General features: G+C 36.3%; 1 protein-coding gene across 2 annotated transcripts in view; it reads left to right on the top strand.

Moving 5' to 3' along the window:
* LOC124871935 (glypican-6-like) overlaps nucleotides 1-15,978 on the top strand; it is a 120,562-nt gene extending 104,584 nt beyond the window's left edge. For both annotated transcript variants that reach the window (XM_047371568.1, XM_047371569.1), the window contains 3 exons: nucleotides 8,701-8,837; nucleotides 10,379-10,554; nucleotides 11,995-15,978. In XM_047371568.1, coding sequence (XP_047227524.1) covers nucleotides 8,701-8,837; nucleotides 10,379-10,554; nucleotides 11,995-12,200 — 519 coding nt within the window. In that variant the 3' untranslated portion in view covers nucleotides 12,201-15,978. The remainder of the gene's footprint in view (nucleotides 1-8,700; nucleotides 8,838-10,378; nucleotides 10,555-11,994) is intronic.
* The last annotated feature ends 987 nt before the right edge of the window (nucleotides 15,979-16,965 follow it).

Genomic DNA, 16,965 nt, shown 5'->3' on the forward strand with positions numbered 1-16,965 from the left:
ACATATAAATGCAACCAAATTAAAGGTTAGATTTTTTTAAACCTTTAAATGTGAGAAAATACTGTTTTAAGGTTTTTACATGTTTTTACTAGGATTAGCAATAAATGTGTTCAGCCCTTTAATTAGTGGTAATCAACAGAAATAAGGAGGAAGTGGAATGAAGCATGATAGCCAGGAAAATGCTTCTAAAAATGGATTTATCATCACCACCTGGCCAGCATCCCAGCAGCATATGAAACAATGATTTAGTTTGTCTGTGACTTTCTCTGCTGTATTGTCACCATCATGCACACTAAATAGCAAGGTGATGTCTTTCTAGTCTCATCTGTTGCAAAGTCACAAAGGCGGGAACATAGGTGCTTTAGCATTCTGTTGATGGATATTGATCGAATGAGAACCCCCCACATCTTTATGCACTGTGGTAGTTACCTCCTCTAAGCAGCACTACCAGTCACATTTGAGGTGAATATTTCCTGACAAGGACAAAGTGGACGTGCCAAAGTGGCGACAACAGCTTTTCAAAACATTACCGCACACGCCATTTACGCCATGGTGTGCTTTAGGCTGGTAAATGTTATTTCTACTGAGGTACTTTTTTTAATATGCTAAAAGAGCTTCAGAGACAGATGGCAAGTCTTGGTTGAGAGGCTTTGCTGTTAATGGGTTGACCTGAATCATTGTGGAAGACTTTATGACATGTCAGACAAAGTTTTCCCCTGATACTTGACACTGCAGGTTGTCAGCATCAGCTTAAAGCATCGCATCAGTTTTTCTTCTTCCAGCACAACAATCAAAAATGTGATGAAGAGGCAGAGTTATTCCTACTGCGGCCGTCCTCCTGGTGAGAAACTATTTGGTTTGTCCTCAGCGTGGTCACTGGTCTTGGACAGACTTGTGGTATGACCAAGGTCCCGGTATGAACCGACGCAACTCGCTGACCTCGGTAATGGAGATGCAGGAAGAACGCTGCTTTCATATCAAATGAAAAACTATTTTAACACAGTCAGAAGGAGCAGTTGCCAGGGAAAATATGTTGATCGAGGACTTGTCTGGCAATTGTGGTTTGAGTGGTAAGACCTGCTGTCGAGTCTGTGATTAGATTGAACTTGCACTAAATTAGCTCAGACTAGAAGCCAGGGGGACATGCTGACAACCCGCAGATATGTGAACGGACAAGGACTGACAGTTTAACGAGAGAGAGTTGTTCTTATAACATCTGAGACATGTGAGAGGGGGACAATGGGGCATTACCCAGCTGACAGAAGACCCACCAATCACGTGGGTCGCTGTCTGAGTTCAGTGTTTCCCTTTTTACGTGATAGATCAACGCAAAGTACCACATAATTGCAAAGAAGAAGGAAAAGAATCCATTGTTTTCTATGTTTTTTTCTTGTTTGGTTTTGTACACCGCCCACTTTACGCTAATACCCCTAAATTAAATTCAGTGTTGCTACTTAATTAGTAAAAAGAGTCCACTTGTGTGGCCATTAATGAATAACTGCCCTCATGAAGACCAAGGAACACACAGGAAACACAGTGCTGATGTTTATTATGATGCAACATCATAATAATTGCTTTAGCGGGGGCAGGAAAGCTGGTCAGAGTTAATGGGAAAATGGATGGAACTAAACTAAGACCAGTTAGTGGTTGCAAAAACATAAGACTGGGGCAGACGTTCACCTTAAAGACATTCTGAACCACCTTTTACTGCAATTACAGCTGCAGGTCTTTCAGGGGTATGTCTTTAAATTTTAGATCATTCTTCTTTGCAAAAGGGCTCAATCTCCGTCAGATTGGATGATTGTTATTTGAAGTCTTTGCGCAAATTCTCAATTGGTTTTAGGTCTAGCCTTTGACTGAAACATTGTAACACATGAACAGGCTTTGAACCATTCCATTGTAGCTGTGACGGTATGTTTAAGCTAGTTGTTGTGCTGGAAGATGAACCTCAAGCCGTCTGCACCTTCCAAAGGTTTTTTTTCCAGCTTCCCTATCTCTTGTGTAAAAAAGCACTTACAAAGCTTGATGCTGCCATCACAATGTTTCCTGTTAGACCCTTGGTTTTCATGATGCTGATTCTTCGCTATTTTTTATCTAATAAACCACTTGGCCTGACTTCAGAAGGCCATTGGTTGCATTAAATTTTATGAAAGATGGACACAGCCTCCAGACTCCGAAACTCATCATTTGTCAATCTTTTCACTATATCTACTAAATACACAAACAAATTCAGTGACGAGTATTTTTAGAAATACTTTCAGTGCCTGTAAAGAGAAAGCCTTTAAGCCTCCTAACTCAATTAGCTCTGTGACTCATGCTGTTTTTCTTAGATATAATTACTCTCTGTAAACATTTTCTGCATGTGTATTCATTTAGGTTAGTTAATTACTTTTGCTGCAAGTAAACACTCCTGCGCATTTATACATAAACAGGTTTTTTAAATGGATTCTGATGGTCATACAAGCACATTTAAAGATGTGTTTAGAAAACAGAGCACTGATCTGTGTGAGCTTTGATGGAGTACATTATCAGTGTAAGTGCTGCTAAATGTATCCTATTGTGTGTTGTGCTAAATCTTTGTGTGAATTATGAAAAGTATGGTATTTTATTTAGTCCTTGTTTTCCAGGTTTGGATAAAGGCGAAAAAATAGGGAAAAATATTACAGGCTGTCTATAAGGTATTTTGAGTAAGTATGTAAAGAAATGGTTACAAGAAAATGGCTACTTACCGTAACTTGCTGATACCTACACAAGGAGCAGAAATTAAAAAGTTTCATTTCATTTATTTTATGGCTTTTAGTACATCTTTGCCAGGGGTGCCAACACATATGGAGGATCCTGTAGTTCAGTCACATTATGGTGATGAGAAGGAGGTCACAGAAATATGATGGGTGAGAAAAATCTGAGCAAAAAGTACAGAGCGGACTGAGCCCACGCTGCAGATCTGAGGGGAGGAAAATCCAAGGTTTTATTCTCAAATCACCCCTGAATTGAAGTTCTGCTCAGGATCACGGGTCAGCTAGCCATAAAACCTTCACTCTTGCTTTGGACTAAAGTAAGAAAGATAGAGGAACCCATGCAGAGTTGAAGCTAGAAGGTAGACAGAAAGAGAAAAACACAATGAAATTATTTATGGTTCACAACAGGAGGCAAGAAAATGGGGCTTGTGAGAAAAAACAGAGCTGAGGAGGAAAGAAAAGAACGGACAACGCTACATTTTAGAGCAGCTCTTTATCCTCAAGCTATCATTGAGGATGCATATGGATGAATTTCAATTTTTAGTTATTAGAGCAATAACCTTAAAGGATGCTTCTGTTTATATTCTGAAGTTTTGTCTTTATAGTCACATCCTAAAAAGGGCAAAAAAATGTGATCTTTCGCTGATTCCCTTTTAATCTTACAGTATTACTTAATATACTTATTTGTTTTGCGACCATTCATTCTGCATAGCTATTAGTTGTACTACGGTATTTATACTATTAAAGTAATGCACAGATTGACCTAAACTGGTGCGTCTTCAACAGTTTAACTGTTGATCATGCAGAGTACATAAATATTTTTGATTTAGTGAATAAAGCGTTGGTCATTTGAAATGTCAGCAAAATATTGCAAATTAAAGTCAGAGGCAGCACAACAAGCATAAGCAGCTAATAAAAATAAGCTGGATTTTCTCTATCTCTAGTAAACATTTTCTTGCGTTGCACCTGCTCACCATAATTTAAGGCCCATCAGTTAATTATTGGATAGTTATAATTAGCTTGCAGGGGGGAAATTGATAATAATAGTATAATCACTACACTTATTGAGTTAGTTCATCATGTGTACAGATACAATATATCACCAGTGCTTGAATACAATAATAACAGCATAGCTGTCAGTTCTAAAGGTTTTGTGTATACATGTTATCAAATCATTTAAGTCTATAAGGCGGGAGTAGATGATCCAAAACAGAAGCTGTTCATGATGAACCAAAGGAGCTGCAGAAAGCAGAGGGAACTGAATCAGACAAAACACTTTTGGCAAAACTGACTAATGCAGGATCAGGAAGGAGAAAACAAGGATATGGCAGAGTACAGCCAAAAAACAGAGCAGTGCTGTGAAAAAGTATAACCAATTTCTTCTAGTTTAGCTTTTTTGCCACATTTAAGTGTTTCAAATCATCAAACAGGTTTCAATGTTAGACAGAAGTTTTCAAAAGATGATTTTATTAAGAAAAAAAGCTTCCCTAACCAACTTTGTAAAAAAAAAAAAAAAAAGAATAAAAGAAGTATGTGCCCCTAAACCTAATAACCACCACCTTTAGCGGCAACAACTGCCCCGGGCTCTTGGGAAAACTGACAATGATTCAAGTCCAGACTTTGACTAGGTCACCCCAAATCCTTGATGTTTTATGTTTTTTATTGTTTTTTTGTTTTTTTTTACCTATTAAGAGGTGGACATTCTGTTGTGTTTTGGATCATTGTCCTTCTCCAGAACCCAAATGTGCATGAACTGCAGTGCTTAAGATGTTCACAGTTTGTCAGACCAAAACTCTGACAATGTGCTCCAGATGGGTTGCTAATAGTAATGAAAAAGAAGTAGAAAACAAATTTTACTCTTGGTACATTTTTGCACTGAGATTTTCCAATCTACAACCTGTAATAGAAAATAAAAAGCTGTTTGTGCGTGGACTTCGCAGCCAGTTAGATAATCAAATATCTAAAAGCTGGAGCAAAAATGGCAGACTTACTAATAGTAAATATTAGCACTTATTGTTACTTATGATGTTTCAGTAAATGAATGTTTTTAATGTAGGTAGGTTTTCATTAATGTGGGAAACTGCATTTAATTTCCCATTTCTTTCTTGAGAAAATACCAGGTCTTATGTCTTATAGAAATGAAAATCAACAAAAATATTCCAAAGAATAGCAGTGGAGTCCAATTATCTTGTGTCCAGCACCCTAAAAGAGAGAATATCTTAACTCAGAACCAAACTGTTGGACCTTAATACAGTACGTTTCTTCATTTACACCTTATGAAAATAATAAAGGCCTTAATTTATTAAAATTGGGATTAAAAACACACCATTAGATGCTAATGTTTCATGTCTGAAACATTTGCTGCATATGTGAAAATCAGAAAAAAACATCTCAGAACAAAACTTTACCCATTTTTCATATTCAAGATTCACACACAGAGGCAGCGATTCTTAAGAGAACACTCTTTTCAGTCATCTTGTCAGGCTTATTATACATCAGAGCCATCTTTAGTTTCGGAGCAGCTATCACCTATCATGATAACCGTCATTTATTAGGATATCAGTGAAAACAAACACAGAGTAATATCCCTGTCCCCGGTCTGAGGAGAGAGGGGGAGGTGTTGTCTTCCGTGATCCTTGTTGTGATGTTAATGAGGATGTCAGAGCTGTCAGTGCTGTAATAGCTGATTGTATTAAGCTTCTTCCTCATATGCAAAGATGAATTTGTGCAGATTAATTTCCTTCCACGTGCAACAGTTTCATGCAGTTGATCTAGGGTTAACTGAAGTCTGATGTCATTAACAAAAAGATCGTTGTGTTGACACGTTTTTATTACATTTATTTCCAGTCTTCATTCTTGTTTCTTCCGACTCCTCGTTTCTTAGCAACACACCGCCATCTAGTGTTTGCTTGTGTGTATTGCATTAGAAGGTGCTCTCATTGCAGATACCATTCAGTCAGCAATAACAGAAAGGCAGACCTTTCCCAGACACGTATGTTGCAGTCCTCCTCTTATTTTTTTCAAGCATCAAACTTTTGCAATACTCTAAGTTAATCCCATATGTTTGTATTATTTTCTATTAAATTCCTCTGAAATGCAGCCTCTAAAAAAGTTAGAGGTTTTTCAACGGGTTGAAAGATTGCATTTTATTGATTTTGCCTAATAAACCTACAATTAAACACATCTTTTTTTATGTCAGTACTTCACATAAAAGTCATCTCCCTCTCTGTGCGTAAATAATTGGAAGAAGTAAACTGTTTATCTATTTTCTGCAACTGCACCTAACAGACGTGCTAATCAAATATTTGCATTGCTGAAATGGGAGTCACTCCCAATTAAATTCACACTTTTCACCCACCTCGACAGATGCCAGAGTGAAGCTGCGAATATCTCTTATTTGTGAAACTTAACTTAATGTGTGAGGTTTAGTCAAACATTGCCAGTCAAAACTCTTGTATTGAGTGCAGCCCTGACCCCTCTGGGCAGTATCAGAGCCGCTGAAGTGCTTTGGCATCAGTGTGACAGGATTAACACATCAAAAGCAGAGTTGGGGCCTACAGCGGCGTCACACAGTCAGTGCAGCACCTTTCATGTTCTGCTCAGGTTCGCCACAATTTCACGTAAGCCAACAGCAAGTCAGACGGAAAAAGATAATGGGGCCAACCTGCTGCTATCACGCTTTCCTTCAGCTGCAGTGAAATATGTCAAATTCTATGTGTTTGATGAAAGATTTGAGTTCAACAGGCTTAAGTCAGGGAACGATATCTGACTTTGTCACATGGCTGGGATGCAAAGGGACCATTTAGGTCTGACATTCGAGCTGAAATTATTGCTCCAAGCCTGCATGGTCTTACTTTTTATCATGCAAATATTCAGCAGTTAACGAAAGAAAAAGTTAAACTCAAGTAGTCTAAGAGGTTTGATGTCTTGGAGTTGAATCCCTGACAACTTAGAGAGTGGGAAAGGCTTTTCATTGGTGAATGAATGAAAAAAAATGTTATTTCAATGAATAAAAAGCAAATTTAAATAATCAAAACAAGCATAACATAACATTCTGTGTCAAGGAAATTATGTGGTTCAATAAAGATTTTCCATTGATTATTGTAAAAGGTATAAAAATGCCATTTTTAATAAAACATACATAAAAAATAATCTTGTTTGTTCATTCCCCTTTTAAATTGTTTTATTAATTATTTCCTATCAGAAACTAACTTTTTTCTTGAACAACAATAGTTTTAAATCTAAATCTGCCATGGGGATGGAATTCCTTTGGGCTAAAATGTAATTAAAGAAGTTGATATACATAGTATGGTTATATAGTAGATATAAATACCTTTGTAAATTTACATCTGTTTAAACTGTCATCCTACCATTGAACCACAAGTTCACTCAAACATGCTCCTCATTTCTATTTCTCCTTTTATCTTTTTTAAATAATTTGTGAAATGATTCCGTTTTTTTTCTGGCATCAAATGTATTCCCTGCTCTATGTTTGACAGGTTTTCAATTTGGTTAGATTCAACAATTTTATAATTTTCAACATGTTTGACTATTAAAATAAATGGAATTAAAGATATCCTACTTTACTTATTGTTTTGGTTTTTTTGGTAATGTGCATAGTGGATGTGCGCTTTTGTATTTTTTAGCCAGCAATGAACAGTATGAGAGAAATAATCAGTGATTCTTGTGTCTTGTTTTTCCTAACATTGTGAGTTTCCTTGCTTCTGCGGTTTTTACATGTCTAACATTTCATGGTCTAACATCACATCTAGCAATTTGTTCTCATGCACGTTTTCCATACAGCTATTATATCTATAATTACATGTATGCATTTAGTTGGTTTTCATTTTCCAAACTATGTAATCGTAGGTTTACTTAAATTTATTGTGAATTTCTTCATAATAGACCATTTATTTAGTTTGTTCCATGTTGTTGTGGTCATGTCGGAAAAATTGAAAGTTGGAGTAGATTCAAAATGATTCTGCAAAAAAGATGCATTTTATGATTTAAATGTACTTAATTGCCTTTCTTTCATAATCTCTTTATTCAAGAATTCACAGTCTGTATAGTTGGTTGCTTATACAAAGAAAATGCAGTAATTTTAGAGCAGTAAATAGCTAAAAATTAAATAAAACTTAATCTGCCCTGCTTATTACACTGTAAAATATGTTAAATTATACAAATTACATGATCTGAAGTGTAATAAAAACCAAATTGATATTTTGTAGGACCATTCCTCAGTCTATATGGACTTTTGAACCTTTTTTTACGATTTAATTTACTCCAACTTTGACTGTCTGCATTTTATTGCTATGCAATATAATGGAGACATGGGCTAGTTGTCGTGGTTTTAAAATGTTTAAAACCATTTTTTAAAACCACAATAACGTTTCATTATAACATTGCTATGGTTTTCAAATCCTTTTATCAGAAGTAAGAAAAAAAGCCGGAGTTTGCTCTAACTGTTGCGGAACGTTACCTTTCCCTCATATGTAGCTGTGCACTGCCGCACAGCTGGCTGATGAAAAACTTTCTGCTTTTTTTCTCTTACTTGTCATGCAATTTGAAAGTTGGCATTTCAATTCCAGCTGTCTCCTGTCATATTTTAATGTGTCCCTGGGCAAGGCACTTAATCCCAAGTTGCCTATTGATTTATGTATGTGTATGAATGTATGTGTGTTAGTGAGTGTGACTGGGTGAATGTGGCTCTAGTGTTAAGCTCTTTGAGTGGTTGCTATGACTAGAAATTGCTTTATAAATTCAGTCCATTTACCTTGAGAACATATATTTGTTTTTTTGTCTGGTTTCTGGTTGATCTCATGTCAGACATTACTTTGAATACGTTTGATATTAAATTAAATCATCTTCATTGGTCATTGCACATGTACATTACAACAAAAGTTGTCCTCTCTATTTAACCCATCCCTTAAAGTTTAGCCTAACAGCCTCTGTCTTTGTTTAGGTTGTCGACATAAAACAGAAACTGAAGTTGTCAAAGAAGTTCTGGTTGAGCCTACCCGAGGCAATGTGTGTGGAGGACAGAGTGACCGCTGGAAACACCAGTGATGACGATTGCTGGAATGGACACACCAAGGGCAGGTAAGGGGACTGCTGCCCTGGAGCGTAATGCAGGCTAACACAAAAGGTTACTTAGAAGTCCAAAGTCTGTTCAGCATGCCTGACGTTAAGTAGTCTGATCTTAGAATTAAGAGGCAAGCTGTTTCATTTCTGTGCATTGTGGAGGAGCTTGGCATATTTTCATTTTACGTTTCTAAATTAAAACAAGGCGTCCTTATATTGTTATTGTGCTCCTTTAATATATAATACTATGAACTGTATGATTTAAATTGTTGTTTCATAGAATCAATTTCTATTTGTACTTGAGAAGGCTGTACAAGCTTGGCGTTAACTCTTTGCTCCAATTATAGCTGTAAGTCATTTAGACAATGCGGTCAGCTCTGCACATGTAAAAGTTTGGTCCATTGTTGTTTGTAAAATAACTCAAGCTTGGTCAGACTGTAATGTTTACCCTGATATGCATGATTACCTTGTGTTTACCTCCATCTTCTTATCCCCTCTGACCCTGTCTGTGACGGAAAAAGATCCCCCACCACCATGTTTCACCATGGGAATGGCATGTTCAGAGTAATGATCAATGTTAGCTTTCTGCCACACATTTTTATATTAAAGGGCAAAAAGGTCTGTTTTGGCCTCATTTGAGAGGAGCAACTTCTTCTAAATGTTAGCTACACCCCCTTCAGGCACACTGCAAACAAGGCTTCTTATGGATTTTTATCAACAAGCTTCTTCTTTTCAACATGGTCTACATTTTTGCAGTGCCAGGCTGTTAGTTGTCAGTCTTACAAATTCAGCCCTCGGATGATTAAAAACTCAATTGCTTGCACTGGATTTTATTTACGAGTGTCATAGTAAACAGAACTGAATGCCAAACAAATCTTCGATGTGTTTTTCCCCTTTTTCTTTTCACCTAACACTTATACGCTGCATTGTGTTGATCCATCACATAATCCATTAAAATACCTTAAAATGTGGGGTCGTTTGTGACAAAATGTGAAAAGATTCGAGAGTTGCGTACACTTTTGCATGGCACTGTTTTCTAATCTTGAATATGGTTCCTTATCGTGTAACCAACTGAATGAATGTAACAAACAAAACTCTTACCTTTTCAAACTCTGTGACATTTTGGAGGTACATATTAATTTGAGTGATTGGAGCTTATGGGAAAACAACTGCTGTTGTGTCAGATGATTTGTGGAATTCGGTCACATGACAACCGCAGCCTATTTATCCAACAGGAGAGCAGGCAGCTGACACACTTATCCCTCGAGAAATACCTCACAAGTATGTCAGTGTATTAACTGACATTATGGGGTCAAATTCTTATTTCACAAACATTGCTGTTACCCTAAAGAGCCAATTTCCAACTGCTCTATGAAAATTAGACACAGATTTCAATTATGGGTGGAATTAGTCTACCCTCCAAGCACTTGTCTGGTGCTGCATATTTCCCTAAAGCCTCTGATGATAATTATTTCTGAATTATATCTTTGCATAACAATTGCCTTTTTGTAAATACTGGTTGCAAATTTTATTTGTTTTGTTTTGTGTTTTCAATAAAGGTACTTTCCTGAAGTCCAAAAGGACGGCCTCGCCAACCAGATGAATAACCCCGAGGTGGGCGTCGACATCACACGTCCCGACACCTTCATCCGTCAGCAGATCATGGCTCTGAGAGTGATGACCAACAAGTTGAGAAATGCATACAATGGCAATGACATCTCCTTTCAAGACACAAGTAAGCTTTTAGCCATTTGTGTAATGTAGACAAATGTATGAGAATGCTTTTTCTGTTTTGCTTTAGGCAGCTGTCACACTGTTTTTTAATCTTTTTTTTTGTTGGTTGGAACATTTAAAAACACTTTTAAGATGGGTGCACATGTAAAGACATTGCATGTCTTCTGAAACATGAAGTCCTCCCCCATATATGAAGTATGTCAATTTTTATCAATGTGCCTCTGTTTTGCGGATTGCATTTCTGTTGGATGAAAGGTATAAAATGCACAGTGTGCTTCTGCATAATGGTTAAGGAGGTTATTTTGCTGTTTGGTCACTGTTATAAATGTTTTCTTTTTCCATACTTAATGGTCATTTGACCATCTTGGGATGAAAGTTAAATGTCTAAACTCAGTACTATTTGCACTTATGTAAATTTCATTGCAATGGCTTATACGGTTGAAACCAAATATCTGCATATACTCTATGTACATACTTAGATATTTACATACACTGTATAAGAAGACACAACGTCTGTTTGCGGTCTGACATTAAGTTAGACTAATCCTTTTCTGTTTTATGATAGTTTGGTTTACCAAAATATTTTTTAGAGCAAAACGTTTAAAAATTAATAATAATACTAACTGGCAACCAGTACATGGAAGTCAAACCAATGTGCAATGTGGACTCTTCTGTCCACATTTGTAAAGATTCTTGCAACTGCATTAAGCTCAGTGTAAAGTCAATTAAAGCTCATTTGTCAAAATATGTAAAATGATAATTGGAATAGACCATTATGTACAATAAGCCTGACAAATACAACACCCACACTTTGTACATTAAAATGAACAGATGAGCTTGTAATGCTTAGATTTTGATTAATTAGAATTACTGATATACTGATTTCAGGAAGTTGACTGAACCAGACAAATTATGAAACCTGTGAGAACTAAAAGACCACTATAGTTGAATGTCATCAGCATAATGTCAAACATATTTATTTTGACTAATAATATGTCTTAGTGAAATGTTTTTAAAGTAAAAAGAAAATAGAGCTCAGAACTGTACCTTGAGGAGCTTCACAAGTACCCAGGTCCCATTTCAGACCTGACTGTATTCATACAAATCCTAAAGGATCTGTCAGGAAAGGTACAATGTAAATCATTGTAAAACAAAATATGTTTTCTAAATACATATGCTACTATATTGACTAGGACACTGTGATCATTACTTACTAAAACTGTGAAATCTCCAATTTGCTGCCCTGAAACAGTCAATGAAGATTTTAAGTAAAGCAGTTTCTGTGCAATATCTACAAAAATAGTTTTTGACAATTTGTTCACTTATAAAGAGTATAAATTACACATTCTCACAAATTTAAAGGTCAATTTTAACCCTGAATGCTTGTGCCCAAGTGATACATTTATGCTTTTTCTTTTTTTGCTCTGCTCATGTAATTCAGGCGATGAAGGCAGCAGCTCAGGCAGCGGAAGCGGCTGCACAGAGGGCTGCACCACAGACATGTACCGTGCTGCCACCGAAACCCCGGTGATAAAAGCTGACCGGAGTGGGCCTGTGGAGGACTCTGCCCCACTCCATCCACCTTTCATAGCCGTGCCAACCATGCTGGCTCTCTTAGCCCTAGCTCTGCACCAACAATGGAGATAATGCTGGAGCAACAAGCTAGATATGGACTGCAGGGTTTTCTTTTCTTCTCCTCTCCAGTAGTTTTTGTATTCAAGCACATTGGAGCTACAGTCAAGCAAAGAGCATTCAGGCTACCAGCTTTGATGCTGCAGGATTCTGCTCTGAGAAAGAGAGTAGTCATCCACATCATGATTTTCCACTTTTCCAAAGATCATGCAGTGCCATCCCTAGACTTTATATTTCATGGCATCATTTCATTTTCTAATAGTGATGCGGATCCAACAAACTCTGCTTCAGAGATTTAAAACAAATCTTCACATTTCTTTCACATGGCAAATATAAACATAGATTTCCATTTGGAAAAATATAATATAGTATGCACTTTGAGTTTTTTTATTGCAATTGTTTTGTCTGAAGAAAATGTAAAAAAAGATGTGGTTAAATTATGCACCTTAAGAAGGTACAATAAGCTTAATAAATGTTTAGTATAATAATATATTTTACAACATTGATGATCTAAGTGCAAGAGGATTCAGGAACCATGCCCACCTTGGTTAGAATGTGGTTAAATATAACTATACCAGTTATTGATTTGTGATGGAAAAATAATTAATTCAAATTTGTCTTTGTAAATGCAAATTCAGAGTTGAATTTCTTCATCTTTGTTACAATTTCGATAATGTTTTACTTGTAGACACACGTATCATTGTTTCATCCAGAATCTGCACAGACTTTTAGATATTCACAAAATCTGCTCAGCAGTGGCCTTGTGCTAAAACTGATTTTAAGGATTAGGATTAACATCTTATATACTTTGACATGTACCAACTCCATAATCATGCCGGTTTCTTGTATAAGCTTCAGCAGTGGACACAATTAGAATATGTTCTAAATAGGGTATTTTTCTTTTGTCTGCAGAGAAGGTGCCACCAATTTATAGTTATATAGCTCTATGATTAAACAGCTCTGTTAACATTATTTTTAAGATGTACACACTTAATATAATTTAAAATATGCACTCCAGGGTAAGAGTGGGCAAAATACTAATTATTTTTGGAATGTCAGCAATAATTGACTAAACTGGACTAATTACCAATCTTCCATTACCACCATAAGGGGCTTTTTTTAAGTGGGGTCCTGTAGGGTAGTTATAACCAGTCAGTATCTTATCTTCAATAGATAACTTAGCATTTTAACATTGATGAAACAAAAATAAAACTTTTAAACTAACCTCCCATTTGCATGAGATGCTTATTTACTTAGAGGTCTAAAGCTATTTATTATGAAGACTTCTGTAGTTTGTGGTCCATTACAATGACCTTTGTACGTTAAAAAAGATGTGAAATAGACCAGATTTAGTCTATACACACCAGTGTTTTGCAAGTTCATGCTTCACAAAACCCAGTTATAATTTCAGTTCACACAGCTTAAAACTGAATTAATCCATGTTCATAGTTCACCGACTTAATGTTCTGGTCTCCGGTCACACTATCAACATAACCTATTTTACAATCATTTTTAATCAAATACAGTTTTTAAAAGTTAAACACAATTTCATGGACTAATTAGCATGTTGATTATGTCATTTCATAGTCTTTGCCGCCTGTCATTTGCCAGATCATTCTCTTTGCTCATATAAACTGTATTTTAGGCAGTGTGTAAGTGTGAAAATTTGACTGAAAAGTGGAAAATCTTGATTCTGCTTTAGTACATCAACTGGCAAAATCTTCACTCATGCAAATTATCCTTGATGTTATTTTTGCAATACTTGCCTTGTAGAAGTGACAGAATGCATTTAGTTGCAGCTTCAGTCCTCTTCTCGTCTCTTTCGTACATGGAAACCTCAACCTGGACTCTCTCCTATTCAGCAGGAAGCTAAGATGCGGAACCAATTGGGCCGGGGTACAGAAACAACTCAGCATAATCTAGCCATTTAAAACAGTCTATGCTTGGGCCTTCAGCTTTTATTTTTAGGTTTAAAGTGAGGGAATAAGTATACATTATCATCAATAACTTCCCACAAAGACAGATAAATGTGTTTATAACAGCTTAAAGCAAACCAAAATGGAAATCACCAAGTCCTTGCCCTCAAATGAAGCAGTTTATCCTGATCGAGTCCTAATCGATGTCACAAAGGAACAGTTCATCCTCCTGTTGTAAGAAACCGCTTTGTTTCATTTAGAGTTGTTTGAAAAGGTTTTTTCCACTCATGTACAGGCTCATTTGAACAGATTCATACCCAGATAACACTGAAACAAAAATATTTTAGCAGTTAAAAACACAATTGTATTTTTCTGCCTTACTATATCATCAGATAGTTGCTCTGTCCAGAGGCGCTTAATAACGTTCTGTGTTTCACATAGAAAGGTAATTTCAATGGACAACGAACCAACGCAGTCTTTATTGTAAATAACATTAGACATCTATCTAATATAACCATCTTTACCAAAATTAAACACAGCTTAAAAAGGCATTTGCATTGCCCATTATTGCATTTGTTTTCTTAAATTGGAGTTGTTTAGGGTGATAGATTATAGTTACTGTATATAATTTTGTGATGGCACTGTTCTGAGATCAAATATAATCTATTTCATCAAAATGAAGACACTAAGAGATCTATCTACTGCAAGTAAGTCAATGACTGCTCAAAATGCCTTAACAAAAATTATCTGAACAAACCTTTTAACACCAATGGCTACAAAGACAGTCAGATTAGGAGATTCCTAATAGCCATCGCAAATCAAATGTGTCCCACTAATTTATTCAGTCTGAACAACAATTAAGTTAGATGACAGTAAAATTTGTTTAACATTTATTGTTAATAAGAGCAAACCCATATTCTTGTGCTGCTGTAAACTATATGAAAGCCTCAGAATACTTTACACATATTTACCAAATATCGTCAGATATTTCATACTTACTGGAACTGCATTTAGAAAAACGTAAAAACATGCTACTTTTGTGTGTATTGATTAATTGTAGTAGTATTTAAATGAACACTGTCGCATAAGAAAGTAATCTCAGACAGTTTTTAAAAAAGTCAACTCCAAATCACAGAATTGAAAAGAACAAACTGTACAAACACATATTACCATACTTCTAGGATGTGTGGGAGTTATTAAGAGAGGCAAGCAGCAAACAGCACACATTGGTGACAGGGAATGCTAAGAAAGACTCCCTGAATTTATCTGGAAAGCTTGAATGGTTATGTCTGCAGCACAGACAGGCTTGAAGCCGACCACAGTCACCTGTGAAATGAGAATCTGTGGGGACCGGACAGGGTTGAATGCTTCAGTGAAGCTCCTCAGTAGAGCATACTTACACAGAATGTGAGAGGCCTTGGCACCGCTGAGGGGCACGGACAAAACCAGTCTGGATGTACGCTCCCTGTTCCCTGAGAGCCTGTCAGGTTCATAACTAGTGGGCCGACTGAGTGTACACATCCACAGAATTAGCCCTTCACTATGTATCGAGGAACATTTAAGCTTTTTAGTTTTGTTTTTAAGTACTCATTTACATCCACTGTGAAAGAACAACAATACAGAGATATGTGTTTAACTGAAAATGATTCTTTATTCTGACTTTTAATCTCACAAGATGCCCTTTTTATGTTTTTTAATCATTGAACTTTTATTATTTTTGCAATAAAATGTTAAAACCACAGCTAATCCAGTGCTGAATTACATCAATTCTTCACAAGTCGCATTTATTTTTAGTTTGTAGGTATGGTGATTGCAAGATGATTGCATTTCTGTTTTATTACTATTGAGAATAAATTCTGAACATTTTTTTAAACTGATTTCTGCCTCTTATAACTTTGTGAAAAGTGTAAAAACAATAATAATAATAATTAAAAATAGGATAGGATCATGGCTTTATCATTATACAGTGCCTTGCACTTAAACGTTTTCATGTTGTCACATTAAAACCACAAACTTGTATTTTGTATGTACTTTTTGAGATCTTATCAGACAGAGCCACAACAAACGTAAGGCATAATGCAGAGCTGTGAAATGAAATTGATACATTTATTTATCCTGTCCAGGGTGTACCCCGCCTCTCGCCCATAGACTGCTGGAGATAGGCACCAGCTCACCCGCGACCCACTATGGAATAAGCGGTAGAAAATGATTGACTGACTGACTGACTGACTGACATTTATTTGTGTATTGAATTTTACAAATGAAAATCTGAAAAGTGGTGTGCATTTGCATTCAAACACCTTTAGTCTGGTACCCCTACATAAAATCCAGTGAAGCCACTTCCCTTCATAAGTCAGCTACTTGGTAAAAACAGCCCAACTCAGCATGTCTCAACATATACAGGTCCTTCTCAAAATATTAGCATATTGTGATAAAGTTCATTATTTTTCATAATGTCATGATGAAAATTTAACATTCATATATTTCAGATTCATTGCACACTAACTGAAATATTTCAGGTCTTTCACTGTCTTAATACGGATGATTTTGGCATACAGCTCATGAAAACCCAAAATTCCTATCTCACAAAATTAGCATATTTCATCCGACCAATAAAAGAAAAGTGTTTTTAATATAAAAAACGTCAACCTTCAAATAATCATGTACAGTTATGCACTCAATACTTGATCGGGAATCCTTTGGAGAAATGACTGCTTCAATGCGGCGTGGCATGGAGGCAATCAGCCTGTGGCACTGCTGAAGTCTTATGGAGGCCCAGGATGCTTCGATAGCGGCCTTTAGCTCATCCAGAGTGTTGGGTCTTGAGTCTCTCAACGTTCTCTTCACAATATCCCACAGATTCT

This window comes from Girardinichthys multiradiatus, chromosome 7 (genome assembly GCF_021462225.1).
Source record: "Girardinichthys multiradiatus isolate DD_20200921_A chromosome 7, DD_fGirMul_XY1, whole genome shotgun sequence".
NCBI classification, from domain to species: domain Eukaryota; kingdom Metazoa; phylum Chordata; class Actinopteri; order Cyprinodontiformes; family Goodeidae; genus Girardinichthys; species Girardinichthys multiradiatus.